At 35.7% G+C, this 27135-nt stretch overlaps 2 protein-coding genes across 7 annotated transcripts; one reads left to right on the top strand and one right to left on the bottom strand.

Annotated features, from left to right (window-relative positions):
• Window positions 1-303: 303 nt before the first annotated feature.
• Window positions 304-8628, bottom strand: LOC100853277 (probable ADP-ribosylation factor GTPase-activating protein AGD14). Of its 4 annotated transcripts, none has more exons than XM_019219219.2 (15): window positions 8388-8628; window positions 7600-7710; window positions 6849-6910; window positions 6521-6608; window positions 6348-6409; window positions 6167-6263; window positions 5437-5874; window positions 3565-4191; window positions 3115-3276; window positions 2919-3026; window positions 2729-2812; window positions 1629-1770; window positions 1481-1526; window positions 822-906; window positions 304-637 (listed from the first exon to the last, which is right to left on the bottom strand). In XM_019219219.2, exons 2-15 carry the CDS (start codon window positions 7696-7698, stop codon window positions 416-418), a joined length of 2322 nt encoding a protein of 773 aa, XP_019074764.1. In that variant the 5' UTR covers window positions 7699-7710; window positions 8388-8628; the 3' UTR covers window positions 304-415. The 4 variants fall into 4 exon arrangements, 3 of the variants coding, with proteins under 3 accessions (XP_019074764.1, XP_019074765.1, XP_059592190.1); XM_019219220.2 differs by having other exon boundaries at window positions 529-637; window positions 752-906; XR_009465475.1 differs by lacking the exons at window positions 1481-1526; window positions 1629-1770 and having other exon boundaries at window positions 542-637.
• Window positions 8629-10036: 1408 nt separating this feature from the next.
• Window positions 10037-26825, top strand: LOC100254281 (heat shock 70 kDa protein 17). Of its 3 annotated transcripts, XR_785580.3 has the most exons (16): window positions 10037-11100; window positions 11887-12119; window positions 15844-16003; window positions 16832-17077; window positions 17187-17323; window positions 17456-17792; window positions 17909-18070; window positions 18254-18328; window positions 18417-18517; window positions 18657-18726; window positions 18997-19053; window positions 19191-19252; window positions 20527-20599; window positions 20703-20942; window positions 22148-22185; window positions 25518-26825. XR_785580.3 is itself a non-coding variant. In XM_010650267.3 (15 exons), the coding sequence occupies exons 1-14, from the start codon at window positions 10345-10347 to the stop codon at window positions 20919-20921; spliced, it is 2688 nt and encodes an 895-aa protein (XP_010648569.1). In that variant the 5' UTR covers window positions 10037-10344; the 3' UTR covers window positions 20922-20942; window positions 25518-26825. The 3 variants fall into 3 exon arrangements, 2 of the variants coding, with proteins under 2 accessions (XP_010648569.1, XP_002281944.1); XM_010650267.3 differs by lacking the exon at window positions 22148-22185; XM_002281908.5 differs by lacking the exons at window positions 22148-22185; window positions 25518-26825 and having other exon boundaries at window positions 20703-21327.
• Window positions 26826-27135: the final 310 nt, after the last annotated feature.

The raw sequence follows: 27135 nt of genomic DNA, 5'->3' as shown, positions 1-27135 counted from the left end.
AAGAGCTTGCTTTCAAACCCACTAAAAAATAATATAAGCCTTCCCCTACCACCATTAGTAGTTTGGAGACTGAAGTTTAATTTCGCTAGGAAGGGCAAATGAGACATGGTTTGTTATAACATGCGCCACACCGATATAACATTGAAAAGGGTCATGATGAACTTTTCATTACATTCAACAACAATCAGCAACTGCAAAGTATTTCATCTCCAAGCAAATTTTCTTGCTTAGTCAATCCTTGCAAGAAAGAAGGCTTCAAACATCCATATAGAGAGTATAGCCTAAAATGAGATTACTGCTGAATAGAAGGCAAAATAATTTAATTCTTTTGCTAGGCATTTCAAATTATTATGGACACAAAGCACTCTAGCCACGGTTGAAGAAATAAAAATAGTAACAGCAGCCAAATGCACAGTTACAAATCATTCTTGAAGAGGACTAAGACAACAAGTTCGTACCAAGCACTAAAAATCCTAAACCAGCAAGAAAGGAGAATGATGGTAACCAGTGTATTAGATTTTACAGAAAATGTCATGACCTCAAAAAAAATACCTTGATACCTGATGAATGTGTAGATGCTCCTTCTGGTTCTACATCCAATCTTCTTTCCATGGTGCAGAAGACAAACCACCTCATTCTGAAAATTATTACGTTTAATCTTCAACCAGAAAGGAACTGAACTTCATCCCCATGTCTTTGGAGGCCAGACAGGAAGATTATGAAGCCAAGATGAGATAAAGAAAACCCTTACGTTCTTGAATCTACCCAAATGGGTTTCCCCCTAATGAAGAAAAAGAATGAGAATCCGGTGTAGAAGGTACCGAGTATCTGCCTGCTGGCAGCTGATTTGTATTTGCAGAACCAAAAACAGCAGCATTACTGGTGATGCTACCAATTCCTTGATGTCTGCAATGAGAATTAAGAAGAGTTGAAGTTACCTCTTTATGGTGAAATATGTCGTGTCATTTTTAGTGTATGTGAGGGAAATGGAAACAGTCTATTCCTGAAAAACATTAACTTCAGTTTAATATTCATGCGGCCTTGATAAATAAGATTTTATACACTATGTAGCTTTGTTTCATCTAAAGCTTATCAGAGCATTATCAAGGAAGCGCATTGTTGGTGGCCTTTTAATTCGGGTACCACTATTTTCAATGCAGGGAGCGCCTGTTTTCTGTTCACCCTTGCTTTGTCAACGTGTTGAAAATTTAGTACTACCCCTCTATTGGATATTTTTGTTTCAAACAATGAAGAGTAACTATAAATTTTCAATGCTTTATTAAAGAAATAGTGTTGTCCCTACATGAAAAAGGAAGAACCCAAACCACTAGCATTAGAAGAATACACTGAATAGTTGAGACAGTTTTGTGATGTCTAAGAGCTATCCCCAAAGATTCCTTTTTTTTTTTTTTTTTTTTTTTTCTTGAAAGAATATCTTCAAGGGAAATGTTAAAAAGAACTGTCAAAAACAAGAAGTTACCTGGAGGGCAACATTGTATGGGGTACTTGCGGTCTTGCATAAGGACCTGAGATTATTGAATTAGACATAAGGCAAAAAGTAAATGACTAAGTTTTAGATGAATGAATGGAAGTTGAAAAAAGACAAAAAGAAAACAATTTGATTTTACTTGTAGACAGGGCCAATGCATAAGGTGATTGTGACTGAGGCTGCATCATCTGCGGAAGAACACCAAGACTGGAAGCATGTGATATGCCCACAGGAGCTGACACACTCGGTAATGCTCCTTGCAAGGATGCCATGGAAGGGAACTACATCAATGAAACAAAATTTTGATGCTTTTTCTAATTTACAAGGAATAAAATCCCCACAAGAATAATAATAAAATACAAGTTTAGGAACATTTAACTTAAGCAGACCATATAAATGAATGATTAGATGAGAATCAACTCAACTCAACATGTCTCCATCCCATCAATTTAGACATAAATAATTCATTTAAGTTTGTGTAGTCATGTTTAATTTATATATGCAAGCAGGAGTAACATATCAATATTCCCAATCTAAGTATGCTGAGAATAGAAGCTTCTATTCCAGAGGCTCCATCTGAATTAGTACATGAACAATGCTCAAGTTTTTTGCTCAAGATATCTCCTTAAATTTCTAAAACTGTAAGGACAAATCAGATATTATTGCAACATCTAGCTTGTTCTTCATGTATGAGTTTATAATGAAGTACAAATCATGCAACTATCATACCAAATACCCGCGCATCATGTCTCATACTCTATTAAACCAATCTTCCTGCTGCACTTTATTGTTTCTTCATCTCTACTCATTCTAGTGAATAAAGATTCAATAACATTCTCCCATACCTGAATAGCATGTTTTGCTATTCAGCATGATACTGGGCGAAAACAGCCAGCAACAAATTGAACCAGAATTATTTTAAAGAAATTTAAAATTTTCCTTACTGTTGGGTCTTGAACACAAATGAGCATTCTATGATCATGATAATCAACTCATGAGAATATCTCACTACAGGCATGTGACTACAAGTGTACACTTCATCAATCTACAATCCTCATTATTTTATTCAAAAATCAAAGTAAAATTTTGACATCACTCCTGACCTATTGCAGACACTCAATAATACAAGGATATGTACAAACCTGTAGCTTATACTGCTCACAAATTTAAGATACACTCAGGTAAGGGGGAAAAGGAACCATTGACTTGAGTAAGAAAAAGCAGTCCAAATGTGCGTACCACTGGGGCTTGAACTTGAGTTGTTTCATCATTGAAATCGAATGGGTTTGTTGATTTTACAGAGCTGGGAAAGGCTGGTGTAGTCTGTAATAAAAAATTCATTTTCACAGATTAATAATCCATGTGTGGTACTTAGGCCTAAGAATTAGCACAGAATTAATTTGACTTCATTATCTCAGAGTGAAGATACCATTGTAGCAGGATGATACTGCATCCTAAATCCCATGCCATAAGGTGAACCAGTTTGCCAACCTGGGAATGGTGATGGGGTTGGTGAATAGGTTGCAGTGAAAAGGTCCTGCAGAAAGTTCAATATACTATTAAGAAAAAATTGAAGAAGATGGCGAAGAAGAAGAAGCTGAAAATATATGCAGAAATGATATTACCGCTGGAAGTTCCTTTCTTCCACTGGGCTTTGCTTCCATCAGAGGAGGCTGTGATCCAACTGGAGAACTTATACCTTGTCCCAGTTCTGAGACAGATTGAGAGGATTTTTCAGAAGTGCTAAAAGGTCCTCTTGTGTTTGACAGAAATGATGAAGTTTGTGGCTATACATATGCACAGGAAGAAACAGATTTAGTCCCCCAATGCATCTAAAGAAAACATAACAAGAGATAGCAGGGTTCTACATTTCAAGTACTTATTACATTCAATATTATTTTCAAGCACTCCTAGAAGTGAAACATTTCAAAAAAAAATTCGACTTTGATGCAAATTATGTCAAAATCCCATTATCAGTGGAATTCTAATGGTTTTGTATCAGCAACCATCTGAGGATTAATGGGGAAACTGCAGTTCGAGGCTTGATATGAAAATGGCCACATTCTGCATCTTACCTGACTGCATAGAATTCCACCCAATTGAGAAGTCTGTTGACTGGTTGAGCTACTAGCCGCAGAAGGGGATGCAGAAGGTGAGCATTTCTGCATGTCTCGCAACTGCAGCTGTTCAGGAACTTCATCAATGAAATCACCACTGTCACCAGCCAACATTGGCATCTTCCCCACTTGTGAAGCTGCTGGAGCACCTTCACTAGGGATTAGCATTGATTTGTTGATCATTGATGTGGATATAGAAGCACCGCTGTTATTAGGTAATTCCAGCATGTTCACTGGAGGTGAAGTTGAAGAAACACCAACAATGTGGGTTGTTAGCATGTTACCACTACTCAGTCCTTCAGAGATGTTACCACCAGGTACAACTGCCGGCACTGATAATTCTGACAGCAAAGATTCCAAAAAATTTGTACTTGGAGAATCAGAGGCTTTATTTTTTGATGATACTTCCCCAGAGGCCAAGTTTCCAATATCGGTAGATGAAGGTGCTGGCTGTGTTTGTGAGACAGCTGCAGCATCAGCAGGACCAGGATTGGAACTCAAATCAATCAAGCTTCCTGAGTTTGCCATTTTAGGTTCTGTAGGGTTCCGATCAATAGATCCTATGCTACTGGAAGATGCAATCTTCTGCAATGATGACATTTCAAAGAATAAGCTCATGTTGCATTTTAGAAACTTAGGTTTCCAAACTCATGCACTATATTAATAAAGTTCAAGCTGCATTAAAGAATAGCAAGTAATCAAAATTCTTGCACGGCCTCATGCAGGGTTTCCTAATCATGCTTGCTATCATTGTGGTGTGTGATTGCTTGTGATAATGCAGGCAGGTGGGGGGGTGAGAGAGAGAGAGAGAGAGAGTTGCCACGTCCAAATTATCCACCCAAGTAAGCACCATTAAATTCATTAAGTATTTGCCAACATTAAAAAATGACTTTTGGCATCGAAGGACAAGCATCCTATGAACTAAAATGTGGAATAAGGCTTCCATGTCATGTCAACCTTCTTCACAAACTTCCAAGTCTCTCAATAATCTCAACTATTGGAATACAAATCTTTGACCCTCTCAAATGCAACAAGGTGTGGAGAGCTAAGGACAACTTGCCAACTAAGTGCATTTGTGAATTCATTAATTTGCAAGTTTTATTTTAAAATCCTACTTCCCCTCAATCCCCTGGCCATATCTCTGTCGAAAGGTTTCATGTAGTTTCCTGAGGGATTTTTATTTTTCTTTCCTGAGAGGGGTGGTTTGTTCCTCATTATGAAGTCAGTAAATTTGGAAAAGCAACTGGCTTATCAATATGCACATCAAGGGTATGAACAAATATGCACGCCAGACTAAAAGCATAAGCAAGTTAGACCTCATGGGACAGCTTCTTGTTTGTGGCTTTAAATAGAAGTTGAACATTAAGCCAAAGCCATAATTGCAAAGAGACAATCTTGGTATTATGAAACTTTTATCAAATATGAAACAACTTCTTGCATAAGTCAAAAAAGAGCTTCTTGGCAAAGCGACAACACTGTTGTTGCTTCCGCATTAAGCTCCTTTTTAAGTTGAAAGGTCATTTAATAAAATTCCGCCAACATGTTCATAAACTCTTATTGAAGTTAGGAAAGGACCATTGGGCTTCTTATAAGCCAAGCCAACCATGGCTTGTTTAATGCAAATTATCTGATTCCTCATAAAAAAATTATGATAACAATTATATTTCTCAAAGTCAATCAAGAAAAGATGTAGAAAATGACAGGCCTCAGAAAAAAGAACAACATCGAGAAAATACAATTCAAATTAGTAGAAAAGAAAACAAACACATTTCTTAGGCAATTTTCTCATACATAAAACAAATTCCCAGCATGGTTCAGCATGTAACTGACCTTTGGATGAGCTGAGGCATTGGCATCCTTCTTGTCATTTGTATTAGGAAGTTCACCCGCATGTAGAGGAGAAACATTTTCCCCCAGAATATTGCTTACCGGGCGTACCTCTGGGGAACTGGATACATCCACCTTCCTTTGAGAGTCAGGCAATCTACTAATTTGCCTTGATTCTCCATTAGAAAATCTGTTGCTTTCAGTTCGTCTGCCACCTCCAAGTCTATCATCTCGAACCCTGTCATCAACTACCTCAAAACGGACAGGATTTCTCCTGAAACCACCAGATCTTGAATGTTCGTGGGAAAATCGAGGGCTTCTTCTTTCATCGTAGTAATATCTGATACTATTGTCACCACTTCTTCCGCTAGGACTAGATCTTTCACTGTTACGCCATTCACATGCAACCTCAAGACTTGAGTTCCTAGATCCACTGTTACCCTGTATGGCACCCCCAAAAAAGAGACGTCTTTAACAAATAGCAATAGCATTAACAGGGAGAGGTTTGACATCACTTATAACAGATAGCATCACTATGAAATTAATGAGATCCAGATGTATTAGATTGGCTTTTGCTGATACTTTATGTGGGCCGTTTAGTCCATCGAATAAACAATGGTGAACCTCTGTGTGTGTTTTGTAAGTGCATGCTACCAGGTGGAAGTTTACCACTTCTAAAAAATGGTGAACCTGTGTGTGTTTTGTAAGCGCATACTACTGGGTGGAAGTATACCACTTTCACCATTGGGAGCTTGTCGACATTCCTCTCGCCAGTATATTTTCTATCCACATAGACATGCTTAATAAATTCCCGGAGTTTGTGAAGGTTACTGGAAGCAGACACGGGAATCAGAGCAAATTTATAGAGTGATTCTGAAATAACGTCAAATAATAATAATAATAATAATAACAACCTGCTGTCAGGGAGGGAATGTCGTTGTGGATCCCAATCTTTGAGATAAATTTCCCTTGCTCGCTGTCAAAATTAAACACAATGCATGTGAATTAGAATTTAGAAACAGAGAAATTGATTAGCAGAAGGAAGATAAAAATAACCAGGTCATGGTTTTAGAGTCTGCATGAAAACCTCATTTCCCCCTGCTTGAAGAGCAGTGACTTCTTCTGTAGTAAATTTAGCCATCGATACAGATTTTATCCGATGTGTGAACTCTCGACTGGAATTGTTTTAAAATACATAATCAGTCATAACAGGTAGGTGCCTCTTAAAAAGAGTTGAATAACTTAATATTCAAACAACTTGGTACTATTTATAAAAACTCCCACAAATGTCATATAGAACCTCATCATGCATCATGATGACATGAACAAGAAGAGTACAGTGTCTTGACTTCAAAAACAAAGTAAGTAACATTCACATAAAGACAATGGGTGTAGCAACTCATACTAAGACTTACTGAATTCCACTGCAGTTTGTGCAAACAAATGTCAAGAAAGTCGTGCAAACGTATTGTGGCCCCTGATTGAAGAAGACATGTTAGCCTTGAAATCATACTTGATAAAGGTAAAAAGTAGAGAACAACCCTGAATGTTGCCAAAGAAAACTCCCACTTTCAGTTCCCAGGCATATATGTATGCGGGCACTTGGCCCACAAGCGAAGTGTATCACACACAAGGGAATGAAGAAAATAAGTTTCAGTTCCATTTGTTTTGCACATGCTTAACAAGTGGAGACCCGCTAAACTTTATCTTCACCATAAAAATAAACCACTACAACACAAACCCCAACACCCCAACAGGAAAAAACCCGGAAAAGAAAAGCTTGTTTTTCTTCAGAAGACCAGTGTTACTAAAATTTTGTGCACAGTGCAAATTGCCTATGCAATTAAAATTTTTCCTCATTGATAATTGACGAGAGATTTCTTGATAGTTCTTTAGACACTTTTGACATCTTAGTCCTTGTCCAAGTGCAGATTCCCTATACAACACAACAAACTGACATTTCAACAGAGCTCAAATTAAAATTATCTGATTGTTAGCTCAAGAACAAATTCCTCATTTTCTTGTTTGATATTTAAATTGCATGCACTTGTTTGATGCATAAAACAATGCAGTAAACAAACATGCCCTATAGTAACCTCTCAGAATTTTAAATAGAAAAAACCAAACAGTTTGGTTAATAAAAGATATGTTGAAGCAAAATCATACCAAACTGTTGCAATTGATACATCTCCGGTTCTCAGCAAGCTTCAAAAGGCCCCGAATTGTCCTCTCAATTTTCTCTTCCTCCTTCACCTTATTCCCCATTTGTACAAATTCCTGGTACAAATATTATCAACAAAACAAGAAATTCTATGACAAACAAAAAACACTGTTTTAAACAAATGATTCTTTCATCTAAAACACATTAAATGACAACACTTTTTCTTTTCTTTTCTTTTCTTTTCTCTTCTTCTTCTTCTTCTTTTTCTCTTTTTGTATTTTTTTTTTTTTTTTGCTCTCCGATTTTTTTCAGCTGCCATGCAGATTATCAACCCCTTTTTGCTTAGGGCTTGCAATTTGTTTTCAATCCAAAAACAATAGAAGCTTAAAATTCCAAATCCTCTTTTCTCTTTTCTATTCTTTCCTCAGTTTCCTCAGAAACCAAACAAATGATGAACTATTTAGAGAAATACGTCAACTTTTGTTAATTGAGGTCCTATTTTATTTTTAAACCAAAAAAACAACATAAACATTTTACAAATAAATAAATATTGAAAAAAATTATATTTTCTTAGGAAACAAAAGACTTTTAATTTTCTTTTCTTTTCCTTTCTCGGTTTCTTCACTCCCGAAATGATAAAAAACAATTAGGTAATTTTGCAGTACGTCTAAACCAAAACAAATAAACATAAAAAATTCCAAAATCGCATTTCATTTCTTTTTTTTTCCCAGCAACCAAACAGAAATCTACATTCAGATAGAGAAAAAAGGGATTGAAGGTTTAAACAAAGGACCTGAATGGAATAAACAAAATTAAATCTGCATTGGAAAATGTGCGGAGAAACCCTAGAAATGGAGGGAAGTGAACATGTGGAATTTGCAGATGTTTGGAAACCGACATCAGGAAGTGAAAATCGATGGTAGAGAGAGAACGAGAGAGGGGGGTCAAAGGAGAGAAAAAATCGCCGGTTTCAACGGTGAGGGTACCGGTGTTTGGAAAGATGACCGTTGAGCTCAAACAACTGAAAAATTACAGTTATGCCTGACGTTGCTACGTGGACCTTTTTTAAAGCTTTTGTTTTTCGTGAAATAAATAATAATAATAATAAGGGTTATGCTATGGTACCGACTTCTCCTTTTTGGTACCATACCCACAATTTTGGACCAATACCCACAAACCACGTGTAAAGTTATTGAGGCATGGCACCCATTTCGGAACCATAGAATTCTCCATTATATAACATTTTACTTATATATATATATATTTTTTTTTTTAAGTCAAACGAAAATATTTTTGTTTTCTACAAAATATTCTTTTATGTTTTTTTTTTAACTATTTTATTTTCTTTTAATTTAAGTTTTTTTTATATTTGATACGAGTTAAATTTCATTTAGTTAGAGTGATCTTAGTGGATCAACTCAAAACTAGATTCAATTACTTGAATTTTCAATATTTATTTTTACAATAAATTTTTTCTAACAAAAATTGATTTGAAGAACTTTTTAAATTATGGTAGAATAATGTGTTTAATGTGTGTAGCATTCAGTCAAAAGTTAGTATTCAAGTGACTTGATAGGTAACATTCAAGTAACCAATGAGGTAGCATTTAGGTTAAATATGATAAGTAAAAGCATTTAGACAAAACAACTATGCATCTCGGGGTGTTCTTGAACCTTTGGGAGCATTCACATTTGGTTCAAAGGATGCCCGAAGGAACGCTTACATTATAATGGACGAGCAACACCAAAATCATGTGATATTAAGCATGAAAAGGTGAACATGTCATTAAAACATGCGATCACGTAACAAATCATCACGCACATAGCAATAAAGTGCAATAACTATACATACAATTGTGGTTATTAACTTATAAAATGTGAAAAAATCGAAAAGAGAGTGTAAGAGAAGTGTGTGGTACATTTGGAGAAGACCTTATTTCCAATTTGTAAATAAAATGTTACAATTAAATTGAAAGAGAGGAAAAGAGGAATTTTTTTTTTCTAAAATGACTTTTTCATCCCACAAAAGTAAATTACCAAGTTATTTTTATCATTAAATTACTAAATTTAACAAAATGTTGATAAATAATTTAATGGTGTAATACACGAATGGTCCAATAAAAAAAAAAAAAAAAAAATACACGAATGGACAAAATTTGGGTCTTAATAATACTATTTTTTTTATTTATAAAATTATAAAACAATTAAAAATTTATTATTCAAAAGTAACACATTCTCATTAATACTATTTTAACAATAGGTCAAAATTTTGATTTAATTAAATAATAAATCCACGTGGATAATATTTTAAATATACTTAGAGGATGTAATTAAATTATGATTTTAATTTTTTAGTAACTTAATAAAATAAAGTTAAATAAATAATTTAATATATATATATATATATATATATATATATATATATTTATTTATTTATTTATTTATTTATTTTAACTTTTTTATTTAAATAATAATTTGGAAAGAACAGAGAACGAAGAGGGAAGAGTCGAGGACCATACCTGGAGTTCATGTCGAAGCAACAAGAAGGTGCCTAATCTACCTGCGCCGAAGCAAGTCGCCGCCAACAATCCACCGATAGCGACTTAAGAGTTAGGGTTCTTCGTGTTTTGTCCTCTGATTGCTCTTTCCATGGGCACTTTGGCCGCCCTTCCACCGGTGGTAACTTAGTTAAAACTTCATACGTGCTTTTGATTTGTCTGTAGCGTGTAGGAAGATCAGGTTTGGTTTAGAATGAACCCTTTTTTCAGATTGGGGATTTTTCTATCCCTACTTCTGCTAATCCCAACCCCGGCTCAATCAGCGGTTTCAAGCATAGATCTAGGTTCAGAATGGGTCAAAGTCGCCGTAGTAAACCTAAAACCCGGGCAGAGCCCAATCTCAGTAGCGATCAACGAAATGTCTAAACGCAAATCCCCGGCATTGGTAGCATTTCAATCTGGAAACCGCCTAATCGGTGAAGAAGCGGCCGGGATAGTCGCCCGCTATCCCGACAAAGTTTTTTCCTTTATCCGGGATATGATTGGAAAACCCTACAACAAAATTCAAGATTTTCTCGCGAAAATGTACTTACCATATAGTATAGTGGAAGATTACAGAGGCACGGCCGCGATTAGAGTTGATGATGGTACTGTTTATTCTCTGGAGGAGCTGGAAGCTATGATTTTAAGTTACGCGATAAAATTAGCAGAGTTTCACTCTAAGGTTCCAGTTAAGGATGCGGTGATTGCGGTGCCTCCATATCTCGGGCAGGCAGAACGCAGGGGGTTGCTTACTGCTGCACAATTGGCGGGTGTTAATGTGCTTGCGCTGATCAATGAGCATTCGGGTGTGGCATTGCAATATGGGATCGATAAGGATTTCTCGAATGGATCAAGGCATGTTGTGTTTTATGATATGGGATCAAGTAGTACTTATGCTGCACTTGTGTATTTTTCTGCTTATAATGCCAAGGAGTATGGAAAGACAGTCTCGGTTAACCAATTTCAGGTAAACTTTTATTGATTAAAGATTGTTTGGGTTAATTGCTATACATGTGTTTTGTATAGAGCCCTGTACTTGAAGCTTAACAATTTTTCATGATGACTAGTTTACTGCAATAATGTATCAACTGTTTGATAACAAGATCTTATGTTGAAAATTTCCACGGTGATATAATCTAGAAGTGTGAATTTGAACTATAAAATCAAAGCTGCAAACTGGGGCTTCTTTTTTATTATCCTAATCATGTTTATCCTTTTAGCTGCTTGAATCCTTAAGTACAACATATTCAACATTAAAAAAAAAAATTTATGCTAAACTTTCAGTTTTATCAAACTCTGTTTTAGTTTGTGGTACTTAGGTTCCTTTGTAGAAAGTTGTTGGTTGAGGATTTAGTTATTTTTTCTACTTAATTTTGTGTAAATATTAATTAATTTGTGAAGATTCAGTCTTCTGGGAATCACTTGTCTCTCTAATTGGGTGGTTATATAGCTGTTGATTGAGATTATATTACAGAATATTGATATACAAGACCCCAATGATTAATGGTTCTGTTAACTTGTTTTTAATTTTTAGTTTTTTGCCACTATTGTCTGTGCTATTGTTTCAATCTGTGCATATGTATTTACATTGTTGACTGGGTAATTGTAACCCCCCTTTAAATCATTATTCATGTGTCACCATCCTCATTTTATATGCAGCTTCATTCCTATCCAATATTTTGCTTGATGTTGTGCATATCTTTGTAACTTCTAATCAACTTGGTGTTCTATCTACCTGTGAAAACAATTGTAGGTTAAGGATGTTATCTGGGATCCAGAGCTTGGTGGCCAAAATATGGAAATTCGTTTGGTGGAGTATTTTGCAGATGAGTTCAACAAACAAGTTGGGAATGGAGTTGATGTGAGGAAGTTCCCCAAGGCAATGGCTAAATTGAAGAAACAGGTTAAGCGGACAAAAGAAATTCTAAGTGCGAATACAGTTGCTCCAATATCAGTAGAATCCCTTTATGATGATCGAGACTTCAGGTATGTCAAATCATATACATCTTTGCTAGTCTTTTCTGTCCAACATCAGTTTTTGGTTACTCTTTGTTTAGTACAGAAAGAGGGTTAGAACTGTAGGGACATAGTGAAATAAGTTTGCAGTCTGGTTGTTTTTTGTGTATACTGCTTGTATACATTGGGTGTATCCCCTTTTTTGGCGCTTCTTAATACAAGCTTTTGTCTATAAAAAAAAGTTTGCAGTCTGAATATGCTTTTAATTCTGGTCCAAGTGTTGATAAATGAGTCTACGGTGGACAATCACCAAAGTAATTCTAGAATGAGCTCAAAATGCCTATTTTTTTATTGCAATGAGGTGAATGGGTGTTAAAAAATAATTGATAGTATAACTTCTGTTTGACCATACATTTTAGGTTGGTCCATCATTAACCAAAGAACATACATTCAAAGTTGTTTCACAAAGTCGCTAACGGGAGACGAAACAGGAACTTCATCAAGTTCTTGGAGAATGAAAGAGGTTTGGTGTTGGATAATTCCGAGAGCATCACAGAGGAGATATTACTATATTTCAAAAAGCTCTACACGAGTCCTCCTGGAGAGTCTTGGAGAGTAGAAGGCATTGATTGGTCCCCTATATCAGAAGAGAGTGCTTCTAGGCTGGACTCCCCTTTCTCCGAAGAAGAGATCTTTAATGCCATTTTTTAGTTAGATAGGGATAAGGCGCCGGGGCTTGATGGTTTTACCATTGCAGTGTTTCAGGATTGTTGGGATGTAATCAAGGATGACTTAGTAAGGGTGTTCACAAAGTTTCACAGTAGCAGGATTATTAATCAAAACACCAATGCCTCCTTCATAGTTCTTTTGCCCAAAAAGTGTCGGTCAAAGAAGATTTCGGATTTTAGACCTATTAGCTTGATCACATGTCTCTATAAGGTAATAACAAAAGTCCTGTCAGGGCGATGAAGATGAGTACCACACGAGACTATCCACTCTACTCAAGGTGCTTTTGTTCAAGGGAGATAGATTTTAGATGTAGTTCTTATAGCCAATGAGATAGTGGACGAGAAAAGGCGATCAGGGGAGGAAGGAGTTGTATTCAAAATAGACTTTGAAAAGACTTATGACCATGTGAAGTGGGATTTCTTGGATCATGTGTTGGAGAAGAAGGGGTTTAGTTCTAAATGGAGGATTTGGATGACAGGTTGTCTGTCTTCGGTCTCTTATGCTATTCTAGTGAATGGTAATGCTAAAGGGTGGGTCAAGGCATCTAGAGGTTTAAGGCAAAGTGACCCTTTATCCCTTTTCCTGTTCACTATTGTTGTAAATGTGTTGAGTAGAATGTTGTTGAAAGCTGAGGAAGAAAGTGTGCTGGAGGGTTTCAGGGTAGGTAGAAATAGAATTAGGGTGACCCGTCTGCAATTCGCAGATGATACCATCTTCTTTGCTAACTCTTGCGTGGAAGAATTGCAAATTCTTAAGAGTTTATTGTTAGTGTTTGGGAAAATTTCTGGGCTTAAGGTCAATCTTGACAAGAGTAATCTTTTTGGCATCAACCTTGATCAAAATCATCTCTCTAGGTTAGCCTTGTTGCTTGAATGCAAGGCTACTGATTGGCCTATACTATACCTGGGTCTTTCTTTGGGAGGGAATCCAATTGCTTGTGGATTCTAGGATCCAGTGATTGAGAGAATCTCTAGGAGATTAGATGGGTGGCAAAAGGCTTACTTATCTTTATCTTTCGGTGGTAGGATAACTCTTATCCACTCATGCCTTTCCCACATTCCCAGCTACTTTCTTTCTCTGTTTAAGATTCCCGCTTCAGTGGCTGCAAAAATTGAGAGATTGCAAAAGGATTTTCTTTGGTCAGGGGTTGGGGAAGGTAAAAGAGATCATCTTGTTAGTTGGGATGCGGTGTGTAAGGCGAGGGTAAAAGGGGGGTTGGAGTTTGGGAAGATTTCTTTAAGGAATCGTGCTATTTTAGGGAAGTGGTTGTGGAGGTTTCCTAGGGAGAGTACAACTCTATGGCATCAGGTCATTCAAAGCATTTATGGGACACACTCAAATGGTTGGGATGCCAACACTTTAGTCAGATGGTCACATCATTGTCCTTGGAAGGCTATTGCACAAGTCTTTCAGGATTTTTCCTAGTATACTTGGTTTGTCGTAGGAGATGGGGAAAGAATTCGTTTTGGGAATATTTGTGGTGGGGGGATCAGATCTTCAAAGTCCAACATCCAAGACTATTTAGAGTAGTCACGGATAATAATATTTCTATATCTTCAATTCTTGGTTCTGATCGCCCTTTCTCATGGAACTTTAATTTCCGTCGTAATCTTTTTGATTTTGAGATAGAAGATCTAGAACGTCTCATGCGATCTCTTGATTGTATGCATATATCCACTTCGGCTCCAGATGCGAGACCATGGTCCTTATCATCTTCAGGATTGTTCACAGTCAAGTCTTTCTTTATAGCCTTGTCCCAAATGCCCGGTTTATCTCCATTTTTCCCTAGTAAGTTTGTATGGAATTGTCAAGTCTCTTTCAAAGTTAAGGCCTTTGTCTGACTTGTGGCACACAAAAAGGTAAATACTAATGACTTGCTACAATTGAGGAGACCCCGCAAAGCTCTTAGTCCTGACATTTGTAAGTTGTGCATGAAGCAAAGAGAATCAGTAGATCATCTTTTCCTTCATCGTTCTGTGTTGTTGGGGTTGTGGCACAGATTATTTCAGCTAGCCAAGATGGATTGGGTTCCTCCGAGAAGCATTTCAGACATGATGTCCATCGACTATAAAGGTTTTGACAATTCCAAGAGAGGGGTGGTTTTGTAGCAGAATGCATGCATAGCTTTAATTTGGGTGGTGTGGCGGGAAAGAAATGCCAGGATATTTGAAGACAAAACTAGGAATTCAAAGAATCTTTGGGATTCCATTCATTTCTTTGTTTCTCTTTGGGCTTTTTGTTCCGCGGTTTTTAAGGGCATCCCCCTTAACGTGTTACGACTAGATTGGCTAGCAGTGTGTAGTTCCAACAGGACGATCTAGTCAAGGGAGATTGTTCGTAGTTTTCTTAGTGTAGTGTCTTGTTATCTTTTGGTGTTGTTTAGTTTCATCTCTAGTAGGAGGATTCCTCATCCTTCTATTGTACTTTTTTTCTATCAATATATACTTGTGTTGTTTACTATAAAAAAAAAAACCAAGTAACAAGAGGAATCACTTGGAAAGCCTAATTTTATTTTCTTGTTTCATTATTCACATCCCATGCATTTATGTGAATGGTTCCTGAAAAAAGACAGGGTAGAAAGTAGTCATAGATGTTTGAATTTAATCTTTATCAGTTTGTTGTTGGAAGTTATTCAAACCATGCAAAGTGTTGTTAGGATCTGCTCATAAGAGCGATAGTGGGTTTTCTGTTAAGGAAATCCATTATTTTGGAAATATCTATTCCATAAAATAAAACTTCGGAACTAAACTTCATTCTAAGTAGGTGGCATAGAACGAAGGGGTTAAATAGGAGAGGACCTGTTAGTTTGATAAAAATGTACTGCTTTAACTCTCTATGACAGATATGGGTTTTATTTTGCAGGTTCTATTGCCTATCTACATATACCCTAGATAGGACAAATATCGTAGATATAGGTTATATTTTACTTTCTTTACCTTGGAGTTATGCGTTTGATGGTTGGCTTAGGTAGATAAACTAAACATTATTAATCTTGCTTATCAGAGATTGGCCTTTTCTCTGCCAGGAGTACCATAACTCGTGAGAAGTTTGAGGAGCTCTGTGAAGATTTGTGGGAGAGATCTCTTATTCCTGCGAAGGAAGTGCTTAAGAATTCAGGTTTGAAGGTTGATGAGATATATGCAGTGGAGCTGATAGGAGGTGCCACTCGAGTGCCAAAGTTGCAGGTTTGCATCACCTTTCTCCAGTTTTATATATTGCCCTTTCTGTGCATAGAAGCAGCACTGACTTTAGTTTAATTAACTCTCCCAATGCACTAGATAGTTGTAAATGTGGAGCTGGATAAAATTATCTTAAATTCATTTTTTTACTTTAAGGCTTTGTTTTTTGTCCTTGTAGGGCTGTTATGTCAAGGCTTTTGCATTCCTCATATCCTCTGCTTGAGAACCTGTTTTGGGAAAAATATTTATATTTTGAACTTCAAGGTGGAAGAGTACTAAACAAAATGGCTATATATTGAATGTAATAAAAAAAAAAATCTCAAAGACTCCTTGATGACTGTTAAATCAACATTACATATAGTATAAATGAACCTTGCACAAGTCTCAAGCATGCATTTAATTGTAAAGCTGCTGCTGTCATTATCAGTGATATCCACTTTGAGCGAAGCACCCATATTTAACTTGCTCTGTCTCATAGATGCAATAGACCAATCTTGTTGTGTACGCGAAGTGCATGACAATATTTTGGATTTCACAAATGCCGGTATTGTGGGTTTTGACTGTTGGTGTCAGGAGGCTTGCTCATACTTATAATGCACTCTGCATTTGTGTATCAATTCATTGCCACTTAGTTCCCATATGTGATTTTAGATCCTTATTTATTTGCACAACTGTTTTTTTTTTGAAGCTTTTACTGGTTTTTGGCCTTCTCTGTATTCTGTATCAAAGCATTATGTGTGTGTTCTGCATTAGTGTGCCTTGTATTATCTCAGCTGTATCAATTGATGATGTGCTTGTTGAAGTAAAATTCATTGTTTTTCTTCCTTTTTACAGGCAAAGCTCCAGGAATTTCTTGGAAGGAAGGATCTGGACAGACATCTGGATGCTGATGAAGCTATAGTTCTTGGTGCTGCACTACATGCTGCAAATTTAAGTGATGGAATCAAATTGAATCGCAAGCTAGGAATGGTTGATGGTTCTTTATATGGACTTGTGGTTGAGTTAGATGGCCCTGGTCTTTTGAAAGATGAGAGCACTAGACAGTTAATTGTCCCAAGAATGAAAAAACTCCCCAGCAAGGTATTGAACCAATTCTATTAGAGAGGAAAAATAGTAGAACAGAATTTCAAGCTATTGATTCTGTATTTTTAGTTCTAGTTAGTCATTTTTGTGTCTTCGTTTGTAGCAGATGTTCAGATCCATTATCCATGACAAAGATTTTGATGTTTCATTTTCATATGAGAATGAAGATCTTCTACCACCTGGTGTTTCCTCTCCTAGATTTGCTCAGTATGCCGTGTCTGGTTTGGCAGATGCTAGTGCAAAGTAAGGATCAACAACTTCTAGATGCCATGGAGATTTCAGTTTTCTTTAATGCTTTTTAAACAATGATGACCTATTCTGCATGAAACCTTCAAACAAATTGGTCGAATTCTAAGTCCTTATTTTTGTTTGCAGATATTCTTCTCGGAACCTGTCCTCTCCCATTAAGGCAAATCTGCATTTCTCTCTCAGTAGAAGTGGAATACTTTCTCTGGATCGAGCAGATGCTGTTATTGAAATAACAGAATGGGTTGAAGTTCCCAAAGTGAATGTGACTCTGGAGAATTCAACTACTGCATCCCCCAATATATCAGTTGAAGTGAGTCCTCATAACACTTCAGAAGACAGCAATGAAAACTTGCATGGTGATGGTGGGATTAATAACACCTCCAACTCCACTGAAAATCAAAGTGACAAGGATCTTGGCACAGAAAAAAAACTGAAAAAGCGAACATTTAGGGTTCCACTGAAGGTACAAATTAGCTTAAAACTTATCCCCACATGAAAGAGACAAACATGCGGTATCTTTATCAGAATCTGTATCTTGCATGTCCTTCTATTAATGATTGCTGTTATTAATGATCATAGGTAGTTGAGAAGACAGTGGGACCTGGAATGCCCCTTTCAAAAGAGTCTATTGCTGAAGCTAAACGCAAGTTGGAAGCATTAGACAAAAAGGATGCAGAGCGGCGAAGAACTGCTGAGTTAAAAAATAATCTGGAAGGATACATCTATACCACTAAAGAAAAGGTTTGAAGCTTTTGATGAATTCATCTTGCATTTATTAAGGGGAAATGGGTTGTTTCCTATTATGTTCTCATTCTTTGCATTATTCCCTCTCATATCTAATGTTTCTTTTTTCCCCCATATTATAACTGGATAACATGTATAACTTTTCCCCCATCTTGCTGATGACATGATTGATTATACCAGCTTGAATCATCTGAGGAGTTAGAGAAGATATCAACCACCCAGGAACGCCAGTCCTTTATTGAAAAGCTTGATGAGGTTTTATCCCAAGTTCAGAGTTTGTTATATATTTACACACACACATTCAACTTAATGTTTTGACTTGGTCATCATGTTATATTTTCAGGTGCAAGAATGGTTGTATACTGATGGTGAAGATGCTACGGCTGCTGAGTTTCAAGAACGTCTAGATTTGTTAAAATCTATTGGTGACCCGATATTTTTCAGGTCTGGCCCAATTCTCAGTAACAACTTAGAAGACCTAGCCTATCAAAAAACTTAGAAAACCTAGCTTATCAGAAAACTTAGAAAACCTATACTTTGTTAACTCCAAGACTCATTCTAGCTGATGAAATACTGATTGTAGATTGACTGAGCTTACTGCACGGCCAGCAGCAATGGAAGATGCTCGCAAATACCTTGGTCAGCTGAATCAGGTATTTTAGATGTCTGAGACTTTGGTGGCTTACAGTTCTTGTTATCATTTCTGGACGTTATGTCTTTATATGTATACATGCATGAATGCACTGGCTGCAGTTCTGCATGATACATGGGTGGGATAGATGGTGGTTATTGAAGAGTTAAAGAAGACAAAATAGTATTGATAAGATAAATTCACCTTCTTATCTGTACATTAGTGCACTTTTGCAGTACTTCTTGAGTTATTTAAAACAAGGATTGACTTTTTCTCTTCTGAGTGTCTGTAGATTGTACAAGACTGGGAGACAAAGAAACCTTGGCTTCTGAAAGATAAAATAGATGAGGTGCTTGATCACATTTTCTTTGATTTGAATCCCATTTAATTTCACTTGGTTATGCTTAAATGAATTTGAATATATTTGAATTAGTATTGTGTTATGTTTTATGAGATATATAGGTAAGCATAATTTTTTATTTTCAGGTCCTGAGTGATGGTGACAAGGTCAAAAATTGGTTGGAAGAGAAAGAGGCTGAGCAGAAAAAGTAAGTTGGTTTGTACATTTTGTTGGTGTGCCAGGTGATGTCTGATACCTAAACAAACTGCTTCTCTAGGATCCTTTTGTGGGACAAAGTGGTAACTAATGAATGAGCTGAAGCATTGATGATATCTAGACTTGGCTGTTGCCCTAGCAGAGTGTTCCATGACTAACCCATTTTCAAGGTTGTTAAAAAAATAGATTCTAATGCAGATAACTGGGACCTAGTTCTTTTAACAGGGATCATCTTCTACAAACGTAAATTTACTTCATATAGACAAATTTTATCTTGGTATGGTCACCTTCAAATATCTAGGAAAAGAAATGGAAAAGAATACGGATCCTTTTAAGGGCTGTTTAGAAACTGTTATTGAAATAAATTTTTGTTCTTTAAATCAGAACACAGGTTTCTAACCTCAAAAAACATGTTTGACAAAATTTGTTCTGAGAATGGGGTAGGTTTTTAGAACAAAATTTGAGGTATTTTCAGGTTTTTTTGTGGAGTGTTCTATAAACAATTGTAAACATGGAAAATAGGTCAGGAACTCTTGCATCATACATGAGTAAACAGTGTCTTCATAAAAAATAAGGTGAAAAAACTGTTTCCCATATTTGAATTCTCAAAACTGAATTTTTTTTTTCTTGAAAACAATTGAAAAATATTTTAAGAACTTGTTTAAAAAACTTAATTTTGGAGATGTGTTTTATGAAAACATTACCAAACAAGCTTTTAATTTTTGTTGAGACAACAGATATTGAGTCATCTGCTCTCGTTATGTGCTTATCCTGAGAATCAAACTAAAGTAATGTTGGTTTGGTTCTATTCTAATATATCATGTTTCAGTTTTGGTTCAAAATTTTGGGAACTGAACATGGTTGGATTAGTTTTGGATTGGCACCTATGATTATTTTGGTTATTTTTCTATTTGCTTTGAAACACCTTATTTATAAAGATTTTTTGTTTGTTCTGCACATTTATAGTAGAAGTTGGGTGTTATAAGTTGAGCAGGATACCGCACACTAGGGTGCTTTTTGTGCTTCCTGCTTGATTTTGCTTTGAATATTCTAATGCAAGGACTTTGTCTTCTATTTTTAATTGTACTCTCTGTGCTGCAGTATCATATGTATAATGATGAGAAGGATGCCTTTAGCTTTAAATCATATTTTTAGTTTTTGTTTGAATTCATGTACAATTTTTGACATACTCAAAAAATGCTTGATTAATCCCTATATGGAGTTATGCCTGCTGTTCTTATTCACATTTTTTTTTTCTTTTTACAGGAGTTCTGGATTCAGCACTCCTGCATTTACCTCAGATGAGGTGTATGAGAAGATTTTCAAATTTCAAGAGAAGGTATAATTGCAGTTTCTTCCTTAAGTAAATGGAGATGTGATTTGCAGTTCATTATATGGATTTGTGATACCCTCTTGGACTGAATTGATATGTATTTCTCTAGGTTGCCAGCATCAACCGAATTCCTAAGCCAAAGCCAAAAATTGAGAAGCCTCCAAAGAAGGAAACTGAGAACAATGGGGCTAGCAGTGAGGAGAAGGCGAATGCTTCCAACTCAACATCAGAAAAGACTCCCTCCTCCCAAAACGATCAATCAGCTGCAGGGGATTCAGATGGCAAGCCCAACGAGGAAGCAGAAGGAGATGCCCATGATGAGTTATGATCAAACCAAAGCGACATATAGGTATCCATACTGATCACTGCCCTCCTAATTCAAACAAAAGACATGGAGAGGCAAATGTAGAATTAAAAGGGATGAGGCAGGTGCAACATTGCGAAGCATGAAAGAATACAGAGATGAACCCTTTTTTCCTTTATCTTTACTAGGAAGACATTTTTTTTCTTATCCCACACCCCCTCAAAGTAAAGAAGAGAAAAAGGGATATTGTTCCCATGTTCTACTCAGTTGAAAAAGAGGATATTTATTTGGAAAATCCAGTTCGTCTAATGGGGAATTTTGGTTTTTTATATTGAATATTCTGACCATATAATCTAATGCGAAATTACTTTTGGAGGAAAGAAGGTGATGTAATGGATATTGAATAATATAATATTCTCTTGTCGCTCAACTAATCTATTATTACTACTAGGATCATAATTGATGGAGTATCTCTATAATTTTCCTGGTTATATTTGGCCAGTTGTAGCATAGGGTTGTGATGAAGATAGAGCTACTAGTAACCCTTTTGTTTTGGGGAAAAGTATGTTATGGGTTTTTGATATGCAAATAATTAGGATTTCAGAACCCAAGTTTACCATTTTCAAGTTAAGTACAATGATCCCAAAAATAATTTGGATTTTGTGCACTTCGGGTTGAGGTGTGATTTCATACCCAAATTGCCCTCCCCATTCAGCCATGTCAGCGTCCACATCTGATAAACCAAAAAAACAAAGAACCAAAAAACAATACATCCCTCCTCACATTTCTCTCTGTGTTTTAACTTTCTCTCCACCGGCACTGAACTCAAAGACTACATCTGTTCATCTCCCTCTCAAAACCCACCATTTCTGAAACCCTAACCTCCGCCTAGTCTTCCTCTCAATCTGAAAAACCTAAATCCCGTGAAGCCTAACCTGTTATTTTCCTATATGTCCCCGAAATCTCTAAAACCCTGGGAAACCAACCCTAATCTCTTCTTCATGAGTCAACAACGTAGATTGGAGAATGTGGGGAAACTGTAGCTGCTCTCTTCCTCTAGCTGCTCTCTTCCTCTCTGTTTAAAGATCCAGCTCCAAATCTCTATCTTCATCACCATCATCAGGTGATTATCTTCTTGACTAGTCGTTTGAATCATGTTTCTTTCCCTCGTTTTCTGTTTTTGTTGATGTATTTTTTGTGTTGATTTATTTATGGTTTATTTGTGTTGGTTTATTTTCACATTGATGCAGGGGAGATTATGTAGGGCTACAACATTTTTGGAATCCAGGTATTATGATTTGATTTAGGTTTTGAGTGGTGCACATTTGGAAACAAATAGGCTATAAATTTCTGAACTCTGATATTACAATTAATAATTGTTTTTGGAGATATGTGTCATGCTAGGCTGATAAAAGCATATCTTAAGATTCCTTCTTATTTTTGTATGAATTTTCATGTCAATATAAAGTTGAACAATGTTCTCCATGGTTTAAAATTGAACAGCTTGTATGAATGGTTGGAAAGGATTACATCACATTGTATAAAATCTTGCAAATGCAAGTTGCTTTTGAATATTATTAGTATCCTAATAATTTGCTTCGGCAAATTGAAATATTCTTTTTTCTTTTGGTGAGTACATTGAAGATTGGGTTGGTGCCTTATCTATCTTTAACTGAGCAAGTCATAATTCTGTATTCTATGAAGTCATTCATTGTGTAAGTTGTAATGGAAACCATCATTATAATATTAGCCTATTGCTCCTGAAGTGGTTTGTTTTAATTGATCATATCTTCTTTTTTTTTTTCATTACCTTTCTCCTGTGATTTTATTCCCATTCTCTCAAGTATGCCTGCCTTCTGGGACCATCCTGATTTTGTGATTGTGGATAATTTGTAATGCCCTATTTATTTCCTTAAAACTCTTAGGCTATGTTTGGTTCTCGGAAAATTTGAGGGAAAATGCAAAGGAAAGAAAATAGAGAGGAAAAGTAAAAGGAAAGAAAAAGTGAAAAAAAATAAAAAATAGAGTTAAAGATGATAAATTATTTTTATTTGCTACTTCAAACTCATTTTATTTATTTTAACTCATCAATATAAAGATTAAATAATTTTAAAATGCATAAATTTCTAACTAATTTTAATTATATTTAATTTTCTTTGGAATATTTTATAGGACAACCAAATATGAGAAAATAATTTTCCTTAGCAGTTTTTTTCTTTCCTTTGTACTTTCCAGGAACCAAACATAACCTTAAAGTCATACTTGTTCTTCAAGTGATGTTTTAAATCAGTTAACATAAGGCATTAATTTTGGTTAGTGGATTCTTGAAGTGCCTCAATCTTTTCCTTTAACTCCGAAGAAAACCTTTGCCCTTCAAGTGATTCTCTTGTTGTAACTCTTCTAAAGTAACTTGATGGAGACTTGAAGGGCACCCTGAATATTACACAAGCTTAGGGGTTGTTTGGTGATGGTTCCCCTGTAGGTTTAATGGAAGCATTTCTCCCTTGTAAAAGTTATTTTGGAGTGGGTGAGAGTGTATATAGAAGAATGCTCCCTATCAATGATGGACTTTCTTGAATGGTTAAGCTCCAAGGCATGGTTGATGTTTTTTGTGTACCCACTCACCTTGTTTTGGTCTTTTAGTCCCCCCCGTATACATCATGTATGCTTTTGTGTACCCTTTTGGTAACCACTGTTAATATATTTAATCTTTATACAAAAATTTTTATTTTTTATTTTTACTTTTTCTTGATTGGTCAGCCAATTTAATTAGATCACAACTCATGTTCTCATCTAAGGGCTTAAGTGGATGATGGGATTTGATGCTTCCTATTGTGTGATTTGATCCCATAAGCAGGAGCACCATCCAATGTCATGCTGCTGCTAGAAGTAGAACTCCTTATTTCGTCTAGAGAATATCCTACATATTCCAGAGAAATTTGCCTTTCATTCCAAAATCGGCCCTCTTGCCCTTTAAGAAGTTTGTAAATTCTAGAGAAATTTACCTTCCATTCCAAAAGGATGGTATCTTGATGTTCTCCTTGACACAATTGGCCCTCTTGCACTTTAAGAAGTTTGTAAAATGGTTTACTTTGCCTTCCTATAAAGCCTTGGGTTGTGGCAACTTTCTACTCCTCCTGAGGTGTCTTATTGTACTAAAATATCTTTGAGCATCCTGTAGAAGGGATTATGAGATGCATGTTAGTGAGGTTACAAGGTGCCTGAAGCTTTTAGGGACTTGTGGATGTTATCATGGGAAGATTGGCAAAAATTTGAACCTATGACTAGGGCTTCATGAATGTACAGTTCTATTGCTGTTTATTTAGCTATGATTGGAGTGGGATGGCAAATGTTTGATCTTTTTCCTCTTGGCAATTAGTGAAGATTATTGTTTGTAGCAGGGTTAAAGTTCCCAGTTTCATTCCAGAAACTTGAACATATGACCTATCCCATATCCTTGCATCACCCAAATTGGAGTTAGCCATATCAAACATTTGGTATCATATCTGTGCTTCCATTTGATTTCAGAAACAAGAGTTTTAAGGTTTTGTTTGATACTTCAAGACTTGATAGAAAAAATGGGGATATTACATGTTTGAAGAATTGCCTCTAAGAAAAAGTGTCTGCATATATGCATGACTTGGTTGGGGGAATGGGTCTGCAGTTGTGGATTGCATATATGTATTCTGCTGCTGCCTCTGAGTGCTTGGTTATTGTGTTGAACAAAGTATGTTGTTTATCACCTTATCTACTGAGATTTTCATTCTCCTACCAGTTTTCTTATATACATTTCTAAAAGAATAAATTTAAATCTAATTATGAATGAGCAGAAGTTATATAAAAATGCTAACACTTATTTCATATTTGGATATAATATTGGATTTTGTTGTCAGAAAAGATAAAAACATGTTTGGAAAGAGTACTATTTGATCACATTTTGTTTTGGGAAAAGTATGTTATGGGCTGCTGATTTCAAAACAATTAGGATTTTAGAACCCAACTTTTCCAAATTGAAGAAAAATATACTAATCGAAAGTGGACAACTGCACTCTAGCTACTCCAATCTCATTCGATAAAAGGCCCATTATGTCTAATCCATTTGTTAGGGATTGCCATTTGATAAATGTTCTAAAGGAACTAAGTTTATTACATTCATTAAAGAGTCCCCACAAAAAGTAATCACAGAAGAAGTATTACAAAAGCATGAATACAAACAACCTCAGAATGCATTAGAATATTCCACGACATGGCTACAGTTTGAACACCACGGAAATTACAAATTGAGTAATTTAAAAAAAAAAAATTAATGCAGACTGATAATGCTATAAAATTGTAGAAGAATAACCAAAACAACCAAAAGGCTAAGCATATAAATTATAAATCACAAAAGCAATATTTCTGGTATTACCTTATTGGAACTTAGTCCTAGTGCCTGGGTAAGTCATAAGCAAACTCCTTGTACTTCTGTAGTCTCTCTTGCTCTAATTTCAGGGCACTCTCTACAGACCAAGTATATTACCTGTAATCACAAATTGTGGGTTGCATATTTCCATTTATGAATCTAAAAGGTAAACTTGCTGCAATAATGTTATCAAATTTATTTATTTATTTTTTTCTCAGGATGACTGTCTTGGAGAAAGAAGACTGGAGAAGTGTGATAGGTTTAGTTACAAATGCAAAGCAGGTTGTGACTCCGGTGCAAGATGTAGGTAGTAAAGTTGCTGGTTATGCCAAGTGTTGAAGTGTCAATAGGTTCTTCTTATGAGCCCTGCTCTGCTCTTGCTAAGAAGCAAGAAAATTTTATTATGTCAGAAGTCACCTATTCATTAATATTAGTAATCTGATGACTGAGTAATCTACTATTTTTTATTTTTTAAACCTGTTCTTATGCTTCAGAAATGAAGTTTGTGTAGAATATATATATATATATATATAGCATGGATATTGATTACTTATCAAAAAATATATAGCCTGGATATTGATACAGCACAGAGACATGACACAGAACACAATAGATACAAGAGAGAGACAAAACACAAAAAACTAGGATATGGATACACTAGGTATTCATTACATAAAAACATCCATGTACATGAACTAGCTTTAGGAGCAGATTTTAATTTCAATACCTACTCCCATGAACTTATCTGTTTAGTTATTTTTTACTTTAGATGTCTTGTTTTAAGCTTCCCTTTGTAAGGCCTAGTTACCAATTTCATAATAGTTATGCCTCCACACAATGTTGGACCAAAATGCATCCTTAGTATTTGTTTTAGCTAAGGGAATATTCTTAATGAATTGAACCATATGTTTTTTTCCATTGGCAAGAAGGTTACCAAAATATTGGACCATAGATTCATTGATTAGTGATATAAGCTTAAATACTTATTTTCTACTGGATTGTCAAAGTATTCATATTCTTCCAGAGGTATCTATTCATGTTTGTGTCCCAGATTAATCCTCTCTTCATATTTGTGCCTGTGATTTGATCAATCGTCTTGCTTTCCAGGTAACTCTACAGATTTATTATGTTTCCATTTTATGATTAACAAGGAAGAGTTTCAAAGAATGGTGTGGTCACATGGAAATTTAAATTCTTTTTTTTTTGTTTAAATAATTTTTATTGTTATTTTTTAAATTATATTTGGTTAAGGCACTATGTATGGATTGATATTGCTGATGGTCTTCTCTTCACAGGCACAAAAAAGCTTAGTCTTGTCTCAAAAGTATTACATATTAGACCGGGAGGGAACTCAGCTCCCTGGCATCAACTTTAATGTCAGATATTGAGGACAGAATCCTCTGATATGTTTCATTTTGTGTTGAAAACACTTGAGTTTCTTAGTATACCAGCCAGAACTTATATAGTCTGTGCAAAATATATTGGTTGAGATGCTTTATGAAGATGAAAATCAGATTTTTTGCTTATCCAGATTTTTTAATGTGCTGGTTTATTGGAACGAAGTGGTTATGCTGGTGGTAGCTCTTGAAGCTTATGCAACATACAAAGAATATAATTGGAGAAGTGTCTAAATTCTATGCTTGGGATACAAAGAATCACTTGATGTATTTTAAAATTTTCAATTTCTTTTGTGTTCTTTGCGGACCAAATTGCTATCAATTTTCTATAACAATTACATAGCACGGCGCAGAGAAAAGCTCATCAATTTCCTGCTATTATGTGGTTGCTATAGGAACACTAGTTAGGGTTGTGGTTCTCCTATAAAATCTATGTCTT

The sequence above is a fragment of the Vitis vinifera genome, chromosome 4 (assembly GCF_030704535.1).
Source record: "Vitis vinifera cultivar Pinot Noir 40024 chromosome 4, ASM3070453v1".
NCBI classification, from domain to species: domain Eukaryota; kingdom Viridiplantae; phylum Streptophyta; class Magnoliopsida; order Vitales; family Vitaceae; genus Vitis; species Vitis vinifera.
This window is presented reverse-complemented; position numbering and strand designations above follow the sequence as displayed.